Consider the following 15088-nt stretch of genomic DNA (forward strand, 5'->3'; position numbering starts at 1 on the left):
GGGTGGGGCTCCTGATTAGAATCCCTTTGTCACCTGTGGTCGTGGGAGCAAGCAGAGAAGCTCTGTCCCTGGGTCCGCCGAGCCTGGAGTCCAAGGTCTCAGAGAGTTCTGCTTATCTTGTTCTGTGGGTCTTCAGTTGTGCGTGGGTCTCCGCCGGAGCTGCCGCGCGGGTCCGGAAAGCGTCCTGGAGTGTGGCGACGGCTGGGTAGTGGAAGTAGTGTCGAGAGTGGAAGTCTGCCAGTGGGGTATTTATCTGGGTAGGGTGGGTCTCCTGTGCACAATTCGATCCCTGGGTGGTTGATGGAAGCAGACAGGGCAGGGTAGGGTGGGACTCCTGATTTGAATCCCTTTGTCACCTGTGGTGGTGGGAGCAAGCAGAGAAGCGCTGTCCCTGTGTCCGCCGAGCCTGGAGTCCAAGGTCTCAGAGAGTTCTGCTTATCTTGTTCTGTGGGTCTTCAGTTGTGCGTGGGTCTCGGCCGGAGCTGCCGCGCGGGTCCGGAAAGCGTCCTGGAGTGTGGCGACGGCTGGGTAGTGGAAGTAGTGTCGAGAGTGGAAGTCTGCCAGTGGGGTATTTATCTGGGTAGGGTGGGTCTCCTGTGCACAATTCGATCCCTGGGTGGTTGATGGAAGCAGACAGGGCAGGGTAGGGTGGGGCTCCTGATTAGAATCCCTTTGTCACCTGTGGTCGTGGGAGCAAGCAGAGAAGCTCTGTCCCTGGGTCCGCCGAGCCTGGAGTCCAAGGTCTCAGAGAGTTCTGCTTATCTTGTTCTGTGGGTCTTCAGTTGTGCGTGGGTCTCGGCCGGAGCTGCCGCGCGGGTCCGGAAAGCGTCCTGGAGTGTGGCGACGGCTGGGTAGTGGAAGTAGTGTCGAGAGTGGAAGTCTGCCAGTGGGGTATTTATCTGGGTAGGGTGGGTCTCCTGTGCACAATTCGATCCCTGGGTGGTTGATGGAAGCAGACAGGGCAGGGTAGGGTGGGGCTCCTGATTAGAATCCCTTTGTCACCTGTGGTCGTGGGAGCAAGCAGAGAAGCTCTGTCCCTGGGTCCGCCGAGCCTGGAGTCCAAGGTCTCAGAGAGTTCTGCTTATCTTGTTCTGTGGGTCTTCAGTTGTGCGTGGGTCTCGGCCGGAGCTGCCGCGCGGGTCCGGAAAGCGTCCTGGAGTGTGGCGACGGCTGGGTAGTGGAAGTAGTGTCGAGAGTGGAAGTCTGCCAGTGGGGTATTTATCTGAGTAGGGTGGGTCTCCTGTGCACAATTCGATCCCTGGGTGGTTGATGGAAGCAGACAGGGCAGGGTAGGGTGGGACTCCTGATTTGAATCCCTTTGTCACCTGTGGTGGTGGGAGCAAGCAGAGAAGCGCTGTCCCTGTGTCCGCCGAGCCTGGAGTCCAAGGTCTCAGAGAGTTCTGCTTATCTTGTTCTGTGGGTCTTCAGTTGTGCGTGGGTCTCGGCCGGAGCTGCCGCGCGGGTCCGGAAAGCGTCCTGGAGTGTGGCGACGGCTGGGTAGTGGAAGTAGTGTCGAGAGTGGAAGTCTGCCAGTTGGGTATTTATGTGGGTAGGGTGGGTCTCCTGTGCACAATTCGATCCCTGGGTGGTTGATGGAAATAGACAGGGCAGGGTAGGGTGGGGCTCCTGATTAGAATCCCTTTGTCACCTGTGGTGGTGGGAGCAAGCAGAGAAGCTCTGTCCCTGGGTCCGCCGAGCCTGGAGTCCAAGGTCTCAGAGAGTTCTGCTTATCTTGTTCTGTGGGTCTTCAGTTGTGCGTGGGTCTCGGCCGGAGCTGCCGCGCGGGTCCTGGGAGCGTCCTGGAGTGTGGCGACGGCTGGGTAGTGGAAGTAGTGTCGAGAGTGGAAGTCTGCCAGTGGGGTATTTATCTGGGTAGGGTGGGTCTCCTGTGCACAATTCGATCCCTGGGTGGTTGATGGAAGCAGACAGGGCAGGGTAGGGTGGGGCTCCTGATTAGAATCCCTTTGTCACCTGTGGTGGTGGGAGCAAGCAGAGAAGCTCTGTCCCTGGGTCCGCCGAGCCTTGAGTCCAAGGTCTCAGAGAGTTCTGCTTATCTTGTTCTGTGGGTCTTCAGTTGTGCGTGGGTCTCGGCCGGAGCTGCCGCGCGGGTCCGGAAAGCGTCCTGGAGTGTGGCGACGGCTGGTTAGTGGAAGTAGTGTCGAGAGAGAAAGTCTGCCAGTGGGGTATTTATCTGGGTAGGGTGGGTCTCCTGTGCACAATTCTATCCCTGGGTGGTTGATGGAAGCAGACAGGGCAGGGTAGGGTGGGGCTCCTGATTAGAATCCCTTTGTCACCTGTGGTGGTGGGAGCAAGCAGAGAAGCTCTGTCCCTGGGTCCGCCGAGCCTTGAGTCCAAAGTCTCAGAGAGTTCTGCTTATCTTTTTCTGTGGGTCTTCAGTTGTGCGTGGGTCTCGGCCGGAGCTGCCGCGCGGGTCCGGAAAGCGTCCTTGAGTGTGGCGACGGCTGGGTAGTGGAAGTAGTGTCGAGAGAGAAAGTCTGCCAGTGGGGTATTTATCTGGGTAGTGTGGGTCTCCTGTGCACAATTCGATCCCTGGGTGGTTGATGGAAGCAGACAGGGCAGGGTAGGGTGGGGCTCCTGATTAGAATCCCTTTGTCACCTGTGGTGGTGGGAGCAAGCAGAGAAGCTCTGTCCCTGGTTCCACCGAGCCTGGAGTCCAAGGTCTCAGAGAGTTCTGCTTATCTTGTTCTGTGGATCTTCCGTTGTGCGTGAGTCTCGGCCGGAGCTGCCGCGCGGGTCCGGAAAGCGTCCTGGAGTGTGGCGACGGCTGGGTAGTGGAAGTAGTGTCGAGAGTGGAAATCTGCCAGTGGGGTATTTATCTGGGTAGGGTGGGTCTCCTGTGCACAATTCGATCCCTGGGTGGTTGATGGAAGCAGACAGGGCAGGGTACGGTGGGGCTCCTGATTAGAATCCCTTTGTCACCTGTGGTGGTGGGAGCAAGCAAGAAGCTCTGTCCCTGGGTCTGCCGAGCCTGGAGTCCAAGGTCTCAGAGAGTTCCACTTGTCTTGTTCAGTGGGTCTTCAGTTGTGCGTAGGTCTCGGCCGGAGCTGCCGCGCGGGTCCTGAAAGCGTCCTGGAGTGTGGAGACGGCTGGGTAGTGGAAGTAGTGTCGAGAGTGGAAGTCTGCCAGTGGGGTATTTATCTGGGTAGGGTGGGTCTCCTGTGCACAATTCGATCCCTGGTTGGTTGATGGAAGCAGACAGGGCAGGGTAGGGTGGGGCTCCTGATTAGAATCCCTTTGTCACCTGTGGTGGTGGGAGCAAGCAAGAAGCTCTGTCCCTGGGTCCGCCGAGCCTGGAATCCAAGGTCTCAGAGAGTTCCACTTATCTTCTTCTGTGGGTCTTCAGTTGTGTGTGGGTTTCGGCCGGAGCTGCCGCGCGGGTCCGGAAAGCATCCTGGAGTGTGGCGACGGCTGGGTAGTGGAAGTAGTGTCGAGAGTGGAAATCTGCCAGTGGGGTACTTATCTGGGTAGGGTGGGTCTCCTGTGCACAATTCGATCCCTGGGTGTTTGATGGAAGCAGACAGAGCAGGGTAGGGTGGGGCTCCTGATAAGAATCCCTTTGTCACCTGTGGTGGTGGGAGCAAGCAAGAAGCTCTGTCCCTGGGTCCGCCGAGCCTGGAGTCCAAGGTCTCAGAGAGTTCCACTTATCTTGTTCTGTGGGTCTTCAGTTGTGTGTGGGTCTCGGCCGGAGCTGCCGCGCGGGTCCGGAAAGCATCCTGGAGTGTGGCGACGGCTGGGTAGTGGAAGTAGTGTCGAGAGTGGAAATCTGCCAGTGGGGTATTTATCTGGGTAGGGTGGGTCTCCTGTGCACAATTCGATCCCTGGTTGGTTGATGGAAGCAGACAGGGCAGGGTAGTGTGGGGCTCCTGATTAGAATCCCTTTGTCACCTTTGGTGGTGGGAGCAAGCAAGAAGTTCTGTCCCTGGATCCGCCGAGCCTGGAGTCCAAGGTCTCAGAGAGTTCCACTTATCTTGTTCTGTGGGTCTTCAGTTGTGCGTGGGTCTCGGCCTGAGCTGCCGCGCGGGTCCGGAAAGCGTCCTGGAGTGTGGCCACGGCTGGGTAGTGGAAGTAGTGTCGAGAGTGGAAATCTGCCAGTGGGGTATTTATCTGGGTAGGGTGGGTCTCCTGTGCACAATTCGATCCCTGGTTGGTTGATGGAAGCAGACAGGGCAGGGTAGGGTGGGGCTCCTGATTAGAATCCCTTTGTCACCTGTGGTGGTGGGAGCAAGCAAGAAGCTCTGTCCCTGGTTCCGCCGAGCCTGGAGTCCAAGGTCTCAGAGAGTTCCACTTATCTTGTTCTGTGGGTCTTCAGTTGTGCGTGGGTCTCGGCCGGAGCTGCCGCGCGGGTCCGGAAAGCGTCCTGGAGTGTGGCGACGGCTGGGTAGTGGAAGTAGTGTCGAGAGTGGAAATCTGCCAGTGGGGTATTTATCTGGGTAGGGTGGGTCTCCTGTGCACAATTCTATCCCTGGGTTGTTGATGGAAGCAGACAGGGCAGGGTAGGGTGGGGCTCCTGATTAGAATCCCTTTGTCACCTGTGGTGTTGGGAGCAAGCAAGAAGCTCTGTCCCTGGGTCCGCCGAGCCTGGAGTCCAAGGACTCAGAGAGTTCCACTTATCTTGTTCTGTGGGTCTTCAGTTGTGCGTGGGTCTCGGCCGGAGCAGCCGCGCGGGTCCGGTAAGCATCCTGGAGTGTGGCGACGGCTGGGTAGTGGAAGTAGTGTCGAGAGTGGAAATCTGCCAGTGGGGTATTTATCTGGGTAGGGTGAGTCTCTTGTGCACAATTCGATCCCTGGGTGGTTGATGGAAGCAGACAGGGCAGGGTAGGGTGGGACTCCTGATTTGAATCCCTTTGTCACCTGTGGTGGTGGGAGCAAGCAGAGAAGCGCTGTCCCTGTGTCCGCCGAGCCTGGAGTCCAAGGTCTCAGAGAGTTCTGCTTATCTTGTTCTGTGGGTCTTCAGTTGTGCGTGGGTCTCGGCCGGAGCTGCCGCGCGGGTCCGGAAAGCGTCCTGGAGTGTGGCGACGGCTGGGTAGTGGAAGTAGTGTCGAGAGTGGAAGTCTGCCAGTTGGGTATTTATGTGGGTAGGGTGGGTCTCCTGTGCACAATTCGATCCCTGGGTGGTTGATGGAAATAGACAGGGCAGGGTAGGGTGGGGCTCCTGATTAGAATCCCTTTGTCACCTGTGGTGGTGGGAGCAAGCAGAGAAGCTCTGTCCCTGGGTCCGCCGAGCCTGGAGTCCAAGGTCTCAGAGAGTTCTGCTTATCTTGTTCTGTGGGTCTTCAGTTGTGCGTGGGTCTCGGCCGGAGCTGCCGCGCGGGTCCTGGGAGCGTCCTGGAGTGTGGCGACGGCTGGGTAGTGGAAGTAGTGTCGAGAGTGGAAGTCTGCCAGTGGGGTATTTATCTGGGTAGGGTGGGTCTCCTGTGCACAATTCGATCCCTGGGTGGTTGATGGAAGCAGACAGGGCAGGGTAGGGTGGGGCTCCTGATTAGAATCCCTTTGTCACCTGTGGTGGTGGGAGCAAGCAGAGAAGCTCTGTCCCTGGGTCCGCCGAGCCTTGAGTCCAAGGTCTCAGAGAGTTCTGCTTATCTTGTTCTGTGGGTCTTCAGTTGTGCGTGGGTCTCGGCCGGAGCTGCCGCGCGGGTCCGGAAAGCGTCCTGGAGTGTGGCGACGGCTGGTTAGTGGAAGTAGTGTCGAGAGAGAAAGTCTGCCAGTGGGGTATTTATCTGGGTAGGGTGGGTCTCCTGTGCACAATTCTATCCCTGGGTGGTTGATGGAAGCAGACAGGGCAGGGTAGGGTGGGGCTCCTGATTAGAATCCCTTTGTCACCTGTGGTGGTGGGAGCAAGCAGAGAAGCTCTGTCCCTGGGTCCGCCGAGCCTTGAGTCCAAAGTCTCAGAGAGTTCTGCTTATCTTTTTCTGTGGGTCTTCAGTTGTGCGTGGGTCTCGGCCGGAGCTGCCGCGCGGGTCCGGAAAGCGTCCTTGAGTGTGGCGACGGCTGGGTAGTGGAAGTAGTGTCGAGAGAGAAAGTCTGCCAGTGGGGTATTTATCTGGGTAGTGTGGGTCTCCTGTGCACAATTCGATCCCTGGGTGGTTGATGGAAGCAGACAGGGCAGGGTAGGGTGGGGCTCCTGATTAGAATCCCTTTGTCACCTGTGGTGGTGGGAGCAAGCAGAGAAGCTCTGTCCCTGGTTCCACCGAGCCTGGAGTCCAAGGTCTCAGAGAGTTCTGCTTATCTTGTTCTGTGGATCTTCCGTTGTGCGTGAGTCTCGGCCGGAGCTGCCGCGCGGGTCCGGAAAGCGTCCTGGAGTGTGGCGACGGCTGGGTAGTGGAAGTAGTGTCGAGAGTGGAAATCTGCCAGTGGGGTATTTATCTGGGTAGGGTGGGTCTCCTGTGCACAATTCGATCCCTGGGTGGTTGATGGAAGCAGACAGGGCAGGGTACGGTGGGGCTCCTGATTAGAATCCCTTTGTCACCTGTGGTGGTGGGAGCAAGCAAGAAGCTCTGTCCCTGGGTCTGCCGAGCCTGGAGTCCAAGGTCTCAGAGAGTTCCACTTGTCTTGTTCAGTGGGTCTTCAGTTGTGCGTAGGTCTCGGCCGGAGCTGCCGCGCGGGTCCTGAAAGCGTCCTGGAGTGTGGAGACGGCTGGGTAGTGGAAGTAGTGTCGAGAGTGGAAGTCTGCCAGTGGGGTATTTATCTGGGTAGGGTGGGTCTCCTGTGCACAATTCGATCCCTGGTTGGTTGATGGAAGCAGACAGGGCAGGGTAGGGTGGGGCTCCTGATTAGAATCCCTTTGTCACCTGTGGTGGTGGGAGCAAGCAAGAAGCTCTGTCCCTGGGTCCGCCGAGCCTGGAATCCAAGGTCTCAGAGAGTTCCACTTATCTTCTTCTGTGGGTCTTCAGTTGTGTGTGGGTTTCGGCCGGAGCTGCCGCGCGGGTCCGGAAAGCATCCTGGAGTGTGGCGACGGCTGGGTAGTGGAAGTAGTGTCGAGAGTGGAAATCTGCCAGTGGGGTACTTATCTGGGTAGGGTGGGTCTCCTGTGCACAATTCGATCCCTGGGTGTTTGATGGAAGCAGACAGAGCAGGGTAGGGTGGGGCTCCTGATAAGAATCCCTTTGTCACCTGTGGTGGTGGGAGCAAGCAAGAAGCTCTGTCCCTGGGTCCGCCGAGCCTGGAGTCCAAGGTCTCAGAGAGTTCCACTTATCTTGTTCTGTGGGTCTTCAGTTGTGTGTGGGTCTCGGCCGGAGCTGCCGCGCGGGTCCGGAAAGCATCCTGGAGTGTGGCGACGGCTGGGTAGTGGAAGTAGTGTCGAGAGTGGAAATCTGCCAGTGGGGTATTTATCTGGGTAGGGTGGGTCTCCTGTGCACAATTCGATCCCTGGTTGGTTGATGGAAGCAGACAGGGCAGGGTAGTGTGGGGCTCCTGATTAGAATCCCTTTGTCACCTTTGGTGGTGGGAGCAAGCAAGAAGTTCTGTCCCTGGATCCGCCGAGCCTGGAGTCCAAGGTCTCAGAGAGTTCCACTTATCTTGTTCTGTGGGTCTTCAGTTGTGCGTGGGTCTCGGCCTGAGCTGCCGCGCGGGTCCGGAAAGCGTCCTGGAGTGTGGCCACGGCTGGGTAGTGGAAGTAGTGTCGAGAGTGGAAATCTGCCAGTGGGGTATTTATCTGGGTAGGGTGGGTCTCCTGTGCACAATTCGATCCCTGGTTGGTTGATGGAAGCAGACAGGGCAGGGTAGGGTGGGGCTCCTGATTAGAATCCCTTTGTCACCTGTGGTGGTGGGAGCAAGCAAGAAGCTCTGTCCCTGGTTCCGCCGAGCCTGGAGTCCAAGGTCTCAGAGAGTTCCACTTATCTTGTTCTGTGGGTCTTCAGTTGTGCGTGGGTCTCGGCCGGAGCTGCCGCGCGGGTCCGGAAAGCGTCCTGGAGTGTGGCGACGGCTGGGTAGTGGAAGTAGTGTCGAGAGTGGAAATCTGCCAGTGGGGTATTTATCTGGGTAGGGTGGGTCTCCTGTGCACAATTCTATCCCTGGGTTGTTGATGGAAGCAGACAGGGCAGGGTAGGGTGGGGCTCCTGATTAGAATCCCTTTGTCACCTGTGGTGTTGGGAGCAAGCAAGAAGCTCTGTCCCTGGGTCCGCCGAGCCTGGAGTCCAAGGACTCAGAGAGTTCCACTTATCTTGTTCTGTGGGTCTTCAGTTGTGCGTGGGTCTCGGCCGGAGCAGCCGCGCGGGTCCGGTAAGCATCCTGGAGTGTGGCGACGGCTGGGTAGTGGAAGTAGTGTCGAGAGTGGAAATCTGCCAGTGGGGTATTTATCTGGGTAGGGTGAGTCTCTTGTGCACAATTCGATCCCTGGGTGGTTGATGGAAGCAGACAGGGCAGGGTAGGGTGGGGCTCCTGATTAGAATCCCTTTGTCACCTGTGGTGGTGGGAGCAAGCAAGAAGCTCTGTCCCTGGGTCCGCCGAGCCTGGAGTCCAAGGTCTCAGAGAGTTCCACTTATCTTGTTCTGTGGGTCTTCAGTTGTACGTGGGTCTCGGCCAGAGCTGCCGCGCGGATCCGGAAAGCGTCCTGGAGTGTGGCGACGGCTGGGTAGTGGAAGTAGTGTCGAGAGTGGAAATCTGCCAGTGGGGTATTTATCTGGGTAGGGTGGGTCTCCTCTGCACAATTCGATCCCTGGGTGGTTGATGGAAGCAGATAGGGCAGGGTAGGGTGGGGCTCCTGATTAGAATCCCTTTGTCACCTGTGGTGGTGGGAGCAAGCAAGAAGCTCTGTCCCTGGGTCCGCCGAGCCTGGAGTCCAAGGTCTCAGAGAGTTCCACTTATCTTGTTCTGTGGGTCTTCAGTTTTGCGTGGGTCTGGGCCGGAGTTGCCGCGCGGGTACGGAAAGCGTCCTGCAGTGTGGCGACGGCTGGGTAGTGGAAGTAGTGTCGAGAGTGGAAATCTGCCAGTGGGGTATTTATCTGGGTAGGGTGGGTCTCCTGTGCACAATTCGATCCCTGGGTGGTTGATGGAAGCAGACAGGGCAGGGTAGGGTGGGGCTCCTGTTTAGAATCCCTTTGTCACCTTTGGTGGTGGGAGCAAGCAAGAAGCTCTGTCCCTGGGTCCGCCGAGCCTGGAGTCCAAGGTCTCAGAGAGTTCCACTTATCTTCTTCTGTGGGTCTTCAGTTTTGCGTGGGTCTCGGCCGGAGCTGCCGCGTGGGTCCGGAAAGCGTCCTGGAGTGTGGCGACGGCTGGGTATTGGAAGTAGTGTCGAGAGTGGAAATCTGCCAGTGGGGTATTTATCTGGGTAGGGTGGGTCTCCTGTGCACAATTCGATCCCTGGGTGGTTGATGGAAGCAGACAGGGCAGGGTATGGTGGGGCTCCTGATTAGAATCCCTTTGTAACCTGTGGTGGTGGGAGCAAGCAAGAAGCTCTGTCCCTGGGTCCGCCGAGCCTGGAGTCCAAGGTCTCAGAGAGTTCCACTTATCTTGTTCAGTGGGTCTTCAGTTGTGCGTGGGTCTCGGCCGGAGCTGCCGCGCGGGTCCGGAAAGCGTCCTGGAGTGTGGCGACGGCTGGGTAGTGGAAGTAGTGTCGAGAGTGGAAATCTGCCAGTGGGGTACATATCTGGGTAGGGTGGGTCTCCTGTGCACAATTCGATCCCTGGGTGGTCGATGGAAGCAGACAGGGCAGGGTAGGGTGGGGCTCCTGATTAGAATCCCTTTGTCACCTGTGGTGGTGTGAGCAAGCAAGAAGCTCTGTCCCTGGGTCCGCCGAGCCTGGAGTCCAAGGTCTCAGAGAGTTCCACTTATCTTGTTCTGTGGGTCTTCAGTTGTGCGTGGGTCTCGGCCGGAGCTGCTGCGCGGGTCCGGAAAGCGTCCTGGAGTGTGGCGACGGCTGGGTAGTGGAAGTAGTGTCGAGAGTGGAAATCTGCCAGTGGGGTATTTATCTGGGTAGGGTGGGTCTCCTGTGCACAATTCGATCCCTGGGTGGTTGATGGAAGCAGACAGGGCAGGGTAGGGTGGGGCTCCTGATTAGAATCCCTTTGTCACCTGTGGTGGTGGGAGCTAGCAAGAAGCTCTGTCCCTGGGTCCGCCGAGCCTGGAATCCAAGGTCTCAGAGAGTTCCACTTATCTTCTTCCGTGGGTCTTCAGTTGTGTGTGGGTCTCGGCCGGAGCTGCCGCGCGGGTCCGGAAAGCATCCTGGAGTGTGGCGACGGCTGGGTAGTGGAAGTAGTGTCGAGAGTGGAAATCTGTCAGTGGGGTATTTATCTGGGTAGGGTGGGTCTCCTGTGCACAATTCGATCCCTGGTTGGTTGATGGAAGCAGACAGGGCAGGGTAGGGTGGGGCTCCTGTTTAGAATCCCTTTGTCACCTGTGGTGGTGGGAGCAAGCAAGAAGCTCTGTCCCTGGGTCCGCCGAGCCTGGAGTCCAAGGTCTCAGAGAGTTCCACTTATCTTGTTCTGTGGGTCTTCAGTTGTGCGTGGGTCTCGGCCGGAGCTGCTGCGGGGTTCCGGAAAGCGTCCTGGAGTGTGGCGACGGCTGGGTAGTGGAAGAAGTGTCGAGAGTGGAAATCAGCCAGTGGGGTATTTATCTGGGTAGGGTGGGTCTCCTGTGCACAATTCGATCCCTGGGTGGTTGATGGAAGCACACAGGGCAGGGTAGGGTGGGGCTCCTGATTAGAATCCCTTTGTCACCTGTGGTGGTGGGAGCAAGCAAGAAGCTCTGTCCCTGGGTCCGCCGAGCCTGGAGTCCAAGGTCTCAGAGAGTTCCACTTATCTTGTTCTGTGGGTCTTCAGTTGTGCGTGGGTCTCGGCCGGAGCTGCCGCGCGGGTCCGGAAAGCGTCCTGGAGTGTGGCGACGGCTGGGTAGTGGAAGTAGTGTCGAGAGTGGAAATATGCCAGTGGGGTACATATCTGGGTAGGGTGGGTCTCCTGTGCACAATTCGATCCCTGGGTGGTTGATGGAAGCAGACAGAGCAGGGTACGGTGGGGCTCCTGATAAGAATCCCTTTGTCACCTGTGGTGGTGGGAGCAAACAAGAAGCTCTGTCCCTGGGTCCGCCGAGCTTGGAGTCCAAGGTCTCAGAGAGTTCCACTTATCTTGTTCTGTGGGTCTTCAGTTGTGTGTGGGTCTCGGCCGGAGCTGCCGCGCGGGTCCGGAAAGCATCCTGGAGTGTGGCGACAGCTGGGTAGTGGAAGTAGTGTCGAGAGTGGAAATCTGCCAGTGGGGTATTTATCTGGGTAGGGTGGGTCTCCTGTGCACAATTCGATCCCTGGTTGGTTGATGGAAGCAGACAGGGCAGGGTAGGGTGGGGCTCCTGATTAGAATCCCTTTGTCACCTTTGGTGGTGGGAGCAAGCAAGAAGCTCTGTCCCTGGATCCGCCGAGCCTGGAGTCCAAGGTCTCAAACAGTTCATGCTTATCTTGTTCTGTGGGTCTTCAGTTGTGCGTGGGTCTCGGCCGGAGCTGCCGCGCGGGTCCGGAAAGCGTCCTGGAGTGTGGCGACGGCTGGGTAGTGGAAGTAGTGTCGAGAGTGGAAATCTGCCAGTGGGGTATTTATCTGGGTAGGGTGGGTCTCCTGTGCACAATTCTATCCCTGGGTGGTTGATGGAAGCAGACAGGGCAGGGTAGGGTGGGGCTCCTGATTAGAATCCCTTTGTCACCTGTGGTGGTGGGAGCAAGCAAGAAGCTCTGTCCCTGGGTCCGCCGAGCCTGGAGTCCAAGGACTCAGAGAGTTCCACTTATCTTGTTTGTGGGTCTTCAGTTGTGCATGGGTCTCGGCCGGAGCAGCCGCGCGTGTCCGGAAAGCATCCTGGAGTGTGGCGACGGCTGGGTAGTGGAAGTAGTGTCGAGAGTGGAAATCTGCCAGTGGGGTATTTATCTGGGTAGGGTGAGTCTCCTGTGCACAATTCGATCCCTGGGTGGTTGATGGAAGCAGACAGGGCAGGGTAGGGTGGGGCTCCTGATTAGAATCCCTTTGTCACCTGTGGTGGTGGGAGCAAGCAAGAAGCTCTGTCCCTGGGTCTGCCGAGCCTGGAGTCCAAGGTCTCAGAGAGTTCCACTTATCTTGTTCTGTGGGTCTTCAGTTGTGCATGGGTCTCGGCCCGAGCTGCCGCGCGGGTCCGGAAAGCGTCCTGGAGTGTGGTGATGTCTCTGTAGTGGAAGTAGTGTCGAGAGTGGAAATCTGCCAGTGGGGTATTTATCTGGGTTGGGTGGGTCTCCTGTGCACAATTCGATCCCTGGGTGGTTGATGGAAGTAGACAGGGCAGGGTAGGGTGGGGCTCCTGATTAGAATCCCTTTTTCCACCTGTGGTGGTGGGTGCAAGCAAGAAGCTCTGTCCCTGGGTCCGCCGAGCCTGCAGTCCAAGGTCTCCGTATTGGGTCCTTAATGCCCATCTAGCCCTGTCATAGAAGTAATGCTCGGTGTCCCTTCCCCAAATACATAATTTAAAAAGCTATTCTGTCCTTCCATTATCATGCAGTGACTAGCAGAACATCTGCATATTTATATGGTGTGCACAAAGGATGAACAGTGATTATTATAAGAGTAGAAGTGTACCCTGCCTGGAAACCTCCCCCGAAGAGTTGAAGAGTATGCTCAGACATGCTCTAACAAGGCTGAGGCATTCAATCAATTTGGAGATTCAAACCAAATGCTGGGAGAATGTAAGATTTAATCTTATTGAGGTTTTGATGAATTTCTAGCTAACCTGTTGCCTGGTTCTTTTATGTACAGCACTGGAAAGCTCCTTAACTTAGTCAGTTTGTGAACCACCGTGATATGACTGTCATGATCAGTTATCAAGATCAAGACTTACTAGGCTACATGTTTAATTTACAGGTCAGACCAGAGAAATGGCAACGGAGAGTGGAGATTGTGGGTGGGGAGTGCGACAGTAAGGAAGAGGGACAATTCAGAGTTGAATACATTGAGGGCAAGATTTTCTACAAGATTTCACAATTCCTTTTTGTTCCACCAGGTGGATGAACAGAGGTATCCCAATGGCTGCTGCAAGATCTCATTGTTCTTTAGGATGAACATCTATTTCCGGAATGATGTAATTGTCAAGGAGTATGTCAGTGGCATTAGTGGTAAGAAGGACTTCATGGTGTTGTAGGTGGAATGTGTTCTATGCCAAGGGAATAAAATGATTTGCCCCTGATCTACATTATTCTTCATGTAGGACTGAGGCCATCTCATTCCACTCCAATTCAGTGGTGCCATGGTTATGAACACAGGGCTTATAGACACAGGCACCACAACTGCAGCCTTAACTTCTTCAGCTGGTTCTACGACCACAGCATTGTAGGATCTACCCGAATAGCAGAGGTGGTATTTCTTTCACCCTTTATTCTTTTTTTCTTTTCCCCCTAACCCACCATGGTTGGGTTCTGAATCCTGACCTGCCTGTGTTGCTTTACCAGATCATCAGTAAGGACCTGTGGCCCAAGCCTCTGCAGTACTACCTAAAGAAGAGGATACCAGTACAAGCAAGTGTGAGAAGGGCAGGTGAGCATCTCTTGGGATGTGTGTTGAAATACGTGAGCTGGAAACTAAGGCACCATCCTATACTATGAAAGTAAGTTTCAGAGCATCTAAGTTGTTCACATCTGGTCTTTTAGTTTGGGAAAATTAGTCAGAAACACTGAAAACTGGAGATCTGGAGTCCTGTAGTGTAAATTGACTAAAGGAGAGTTTATAGTGCAGACTCTGACTCACCAGAGATGGGTGGCATCATGAACATTCATTCAGTCACTCACTGAAAGATGAATTGTAACTCCCCCATCCCCTTTCCTGAGCTACCTTTACCTGGATATCATTTATACCCTCAGACTTTCTGCCACTCCCTTAAATTTCAAATCATGTATTAGTGCTAACCTCCTGAATGAAATGTTTGGCAAGCAATCTAGAGATTGCTTAAATCACCCTTGCTCCAGAGTTTAGGGTGAAGGAAAGAGAGACGTAGAAGGTATAAACTCAAGGATAGAAGGGAAGCAATGAGGAACAGGGACCAAGGGTATCCAAGTACATTGGTGTGGTGTAAAGGAGTGCTGTGGCTAAAAATCCATACCACAGAGATTACAACATTAAAAACTGGAGATCCAAACTTCAGCCACCAAGCTTAAAATTGTGCCTGTTAAGGTGGTAGGCTGGAGTCCTATAGTATAAATTTGACCAAAAATGAGTCTTTAAATGGCAGGCGGAGGGTAGAGGGGAACCCTGGCGGCAGGAAGATGACACTGGTGATGAGTTTGGTGCTGGAACATAGTATACTTAAGCCCTATCAGTGAATAACTCTATAAACCATGGCACTTAATAATATTTTAAAATAATCAAATAAATAAATGAAGCAAGCCACCTTCCAGCTTTTTCAGGAGGGTCCGAATCTCTAGGAAGAGGCTGACCCACTTGACCCCATGTCTTACATTTTGGCCTTCAAAGTAATTCTTTGAAATTTCTCTGGTTTGCTCCTTCATTCCCATAAACATTATTAGAAAACTGGTCATAAAACAAAGATAATAGAGGCCTCTTTCAGGCCTTTTACAGAAGTGGAGAAAATCTGAACGATTACCAATGGGAAAAGGGCCAGGGTGCCTGGACATGGTCCTGGAAAACAAAGTACTAACCATACAGAGAAGTGTGAGTGAATGAATAAGCCTGTATATTCTGTGTGCGTGTGTGTGTGTATGCAGAATCTTTGAAGATATTAGGATATTAATCACCCTTTTTCCTAAAGCAGTGGAAAATGTAAGAGGCTACGTGAGAAGATGAATCATCTACAGTGAGCGTGGATCTCGTGTCTGCAGCATAAGAGGAGAACTGAGATCTCATATAGAAATTTGGATATATCTGCAAACAAATAAACCTAATGCTCCAAGTAGGCCTCTTTTGTTTAGTTCATTGCATCTGGGTTGGCATGAGTTCCATCTAATACATTGTATGTTCCCTTATATTTGGTACTCAGAAATTTTCAGTCCATGGGAATGCTGAGTCTCTCCGGTATACCAGGAACCAGTCATACTGAAGCCAGCATGAGAGAGGCAAACACGGTTTTCCTGGGTACATCACACTGGGATTAGGAAGATGAAATAAGAGGAAGGCCAGTGGGA

General features: G+C 55.0%; 1 protein-coding gene across 2 annotated transcripts; it reads left to right on the forward strand.

Moving 5' to 3' along the window:
* The first annotated feature begins 12681 nt into the window (after positions 1 to 12681).
* On the forward strand, positions 12682 to 14855 carry LOC130021418 (testis-specific Y-encoded protein 3-like). Of its 2 annotated transcripts, none has more exons than XM_056112189.1 (5): positions 12682 to 12818; positions 12958 to 13069; positions 13162 to 13307; positions 13403 to 13487; positions 14716 to 14855. In XM_056112189.1, the coding sequence occupies exons 1-5, from the start codon at positions 12759 to 12761 to the stop codon at positions 14748 to 14750; spliced, it is 438 nt and encodes a 145-aa protein (XP_055968164.1). In that variant the 5' UTR covers positions 12682 to 12758; the 3' UTR covers positions 14751 to 14855. The 2 variants fall into 2 exon arrangements, with proteins under 2 accessions (XP_055968164.1, XP_055968165.1); XM_056112190.1 differs by having other exon boundaries at positions 14719 to 14855.
* Positions 14856 to 15088: the final 233 nt, after the last annotated feature.

The sequence above is a fragment of the Sorex fumeus genome, unplaced genomic scaffold, assembly GCF_029834395.1.
Source record: "Sorex fumeus unplaced genomic scaffold, SorFum_2.1 ptg000015l, whole genome shotgun sequence".
Taxonomy (NCBI): Eukaryota; Metazoa; Chordata; class Mammalia; order Eulipotyphla; family Soricidae; genus Sorex; species Sorex fumeus.

Bases quoted from the DNA above. Each gene is read 5' to 3' on its own strand.
- LOC130021418 (XM_056112189.1), top strand. From the start codon at position 12,759: ATGACTGTCATGATCAGTTATCAAGATCAAGACTTACTAGGCTACATG. The intron at 12,819-12,957 runs GTCAGACCAGAG...TTGTTCCACCAG, and splicing joins GCTACATGTTTAATTTACAG to GTGGATGAACAGAGGTATCC. The intron at 13,488-14,715 runs GTGAGCATCTCT...TTTTTCCTAAAG, and splicing joins AGCAAGTGTGAGAAGGGCAG to CAGTGGAAAATGTAAGAGGC.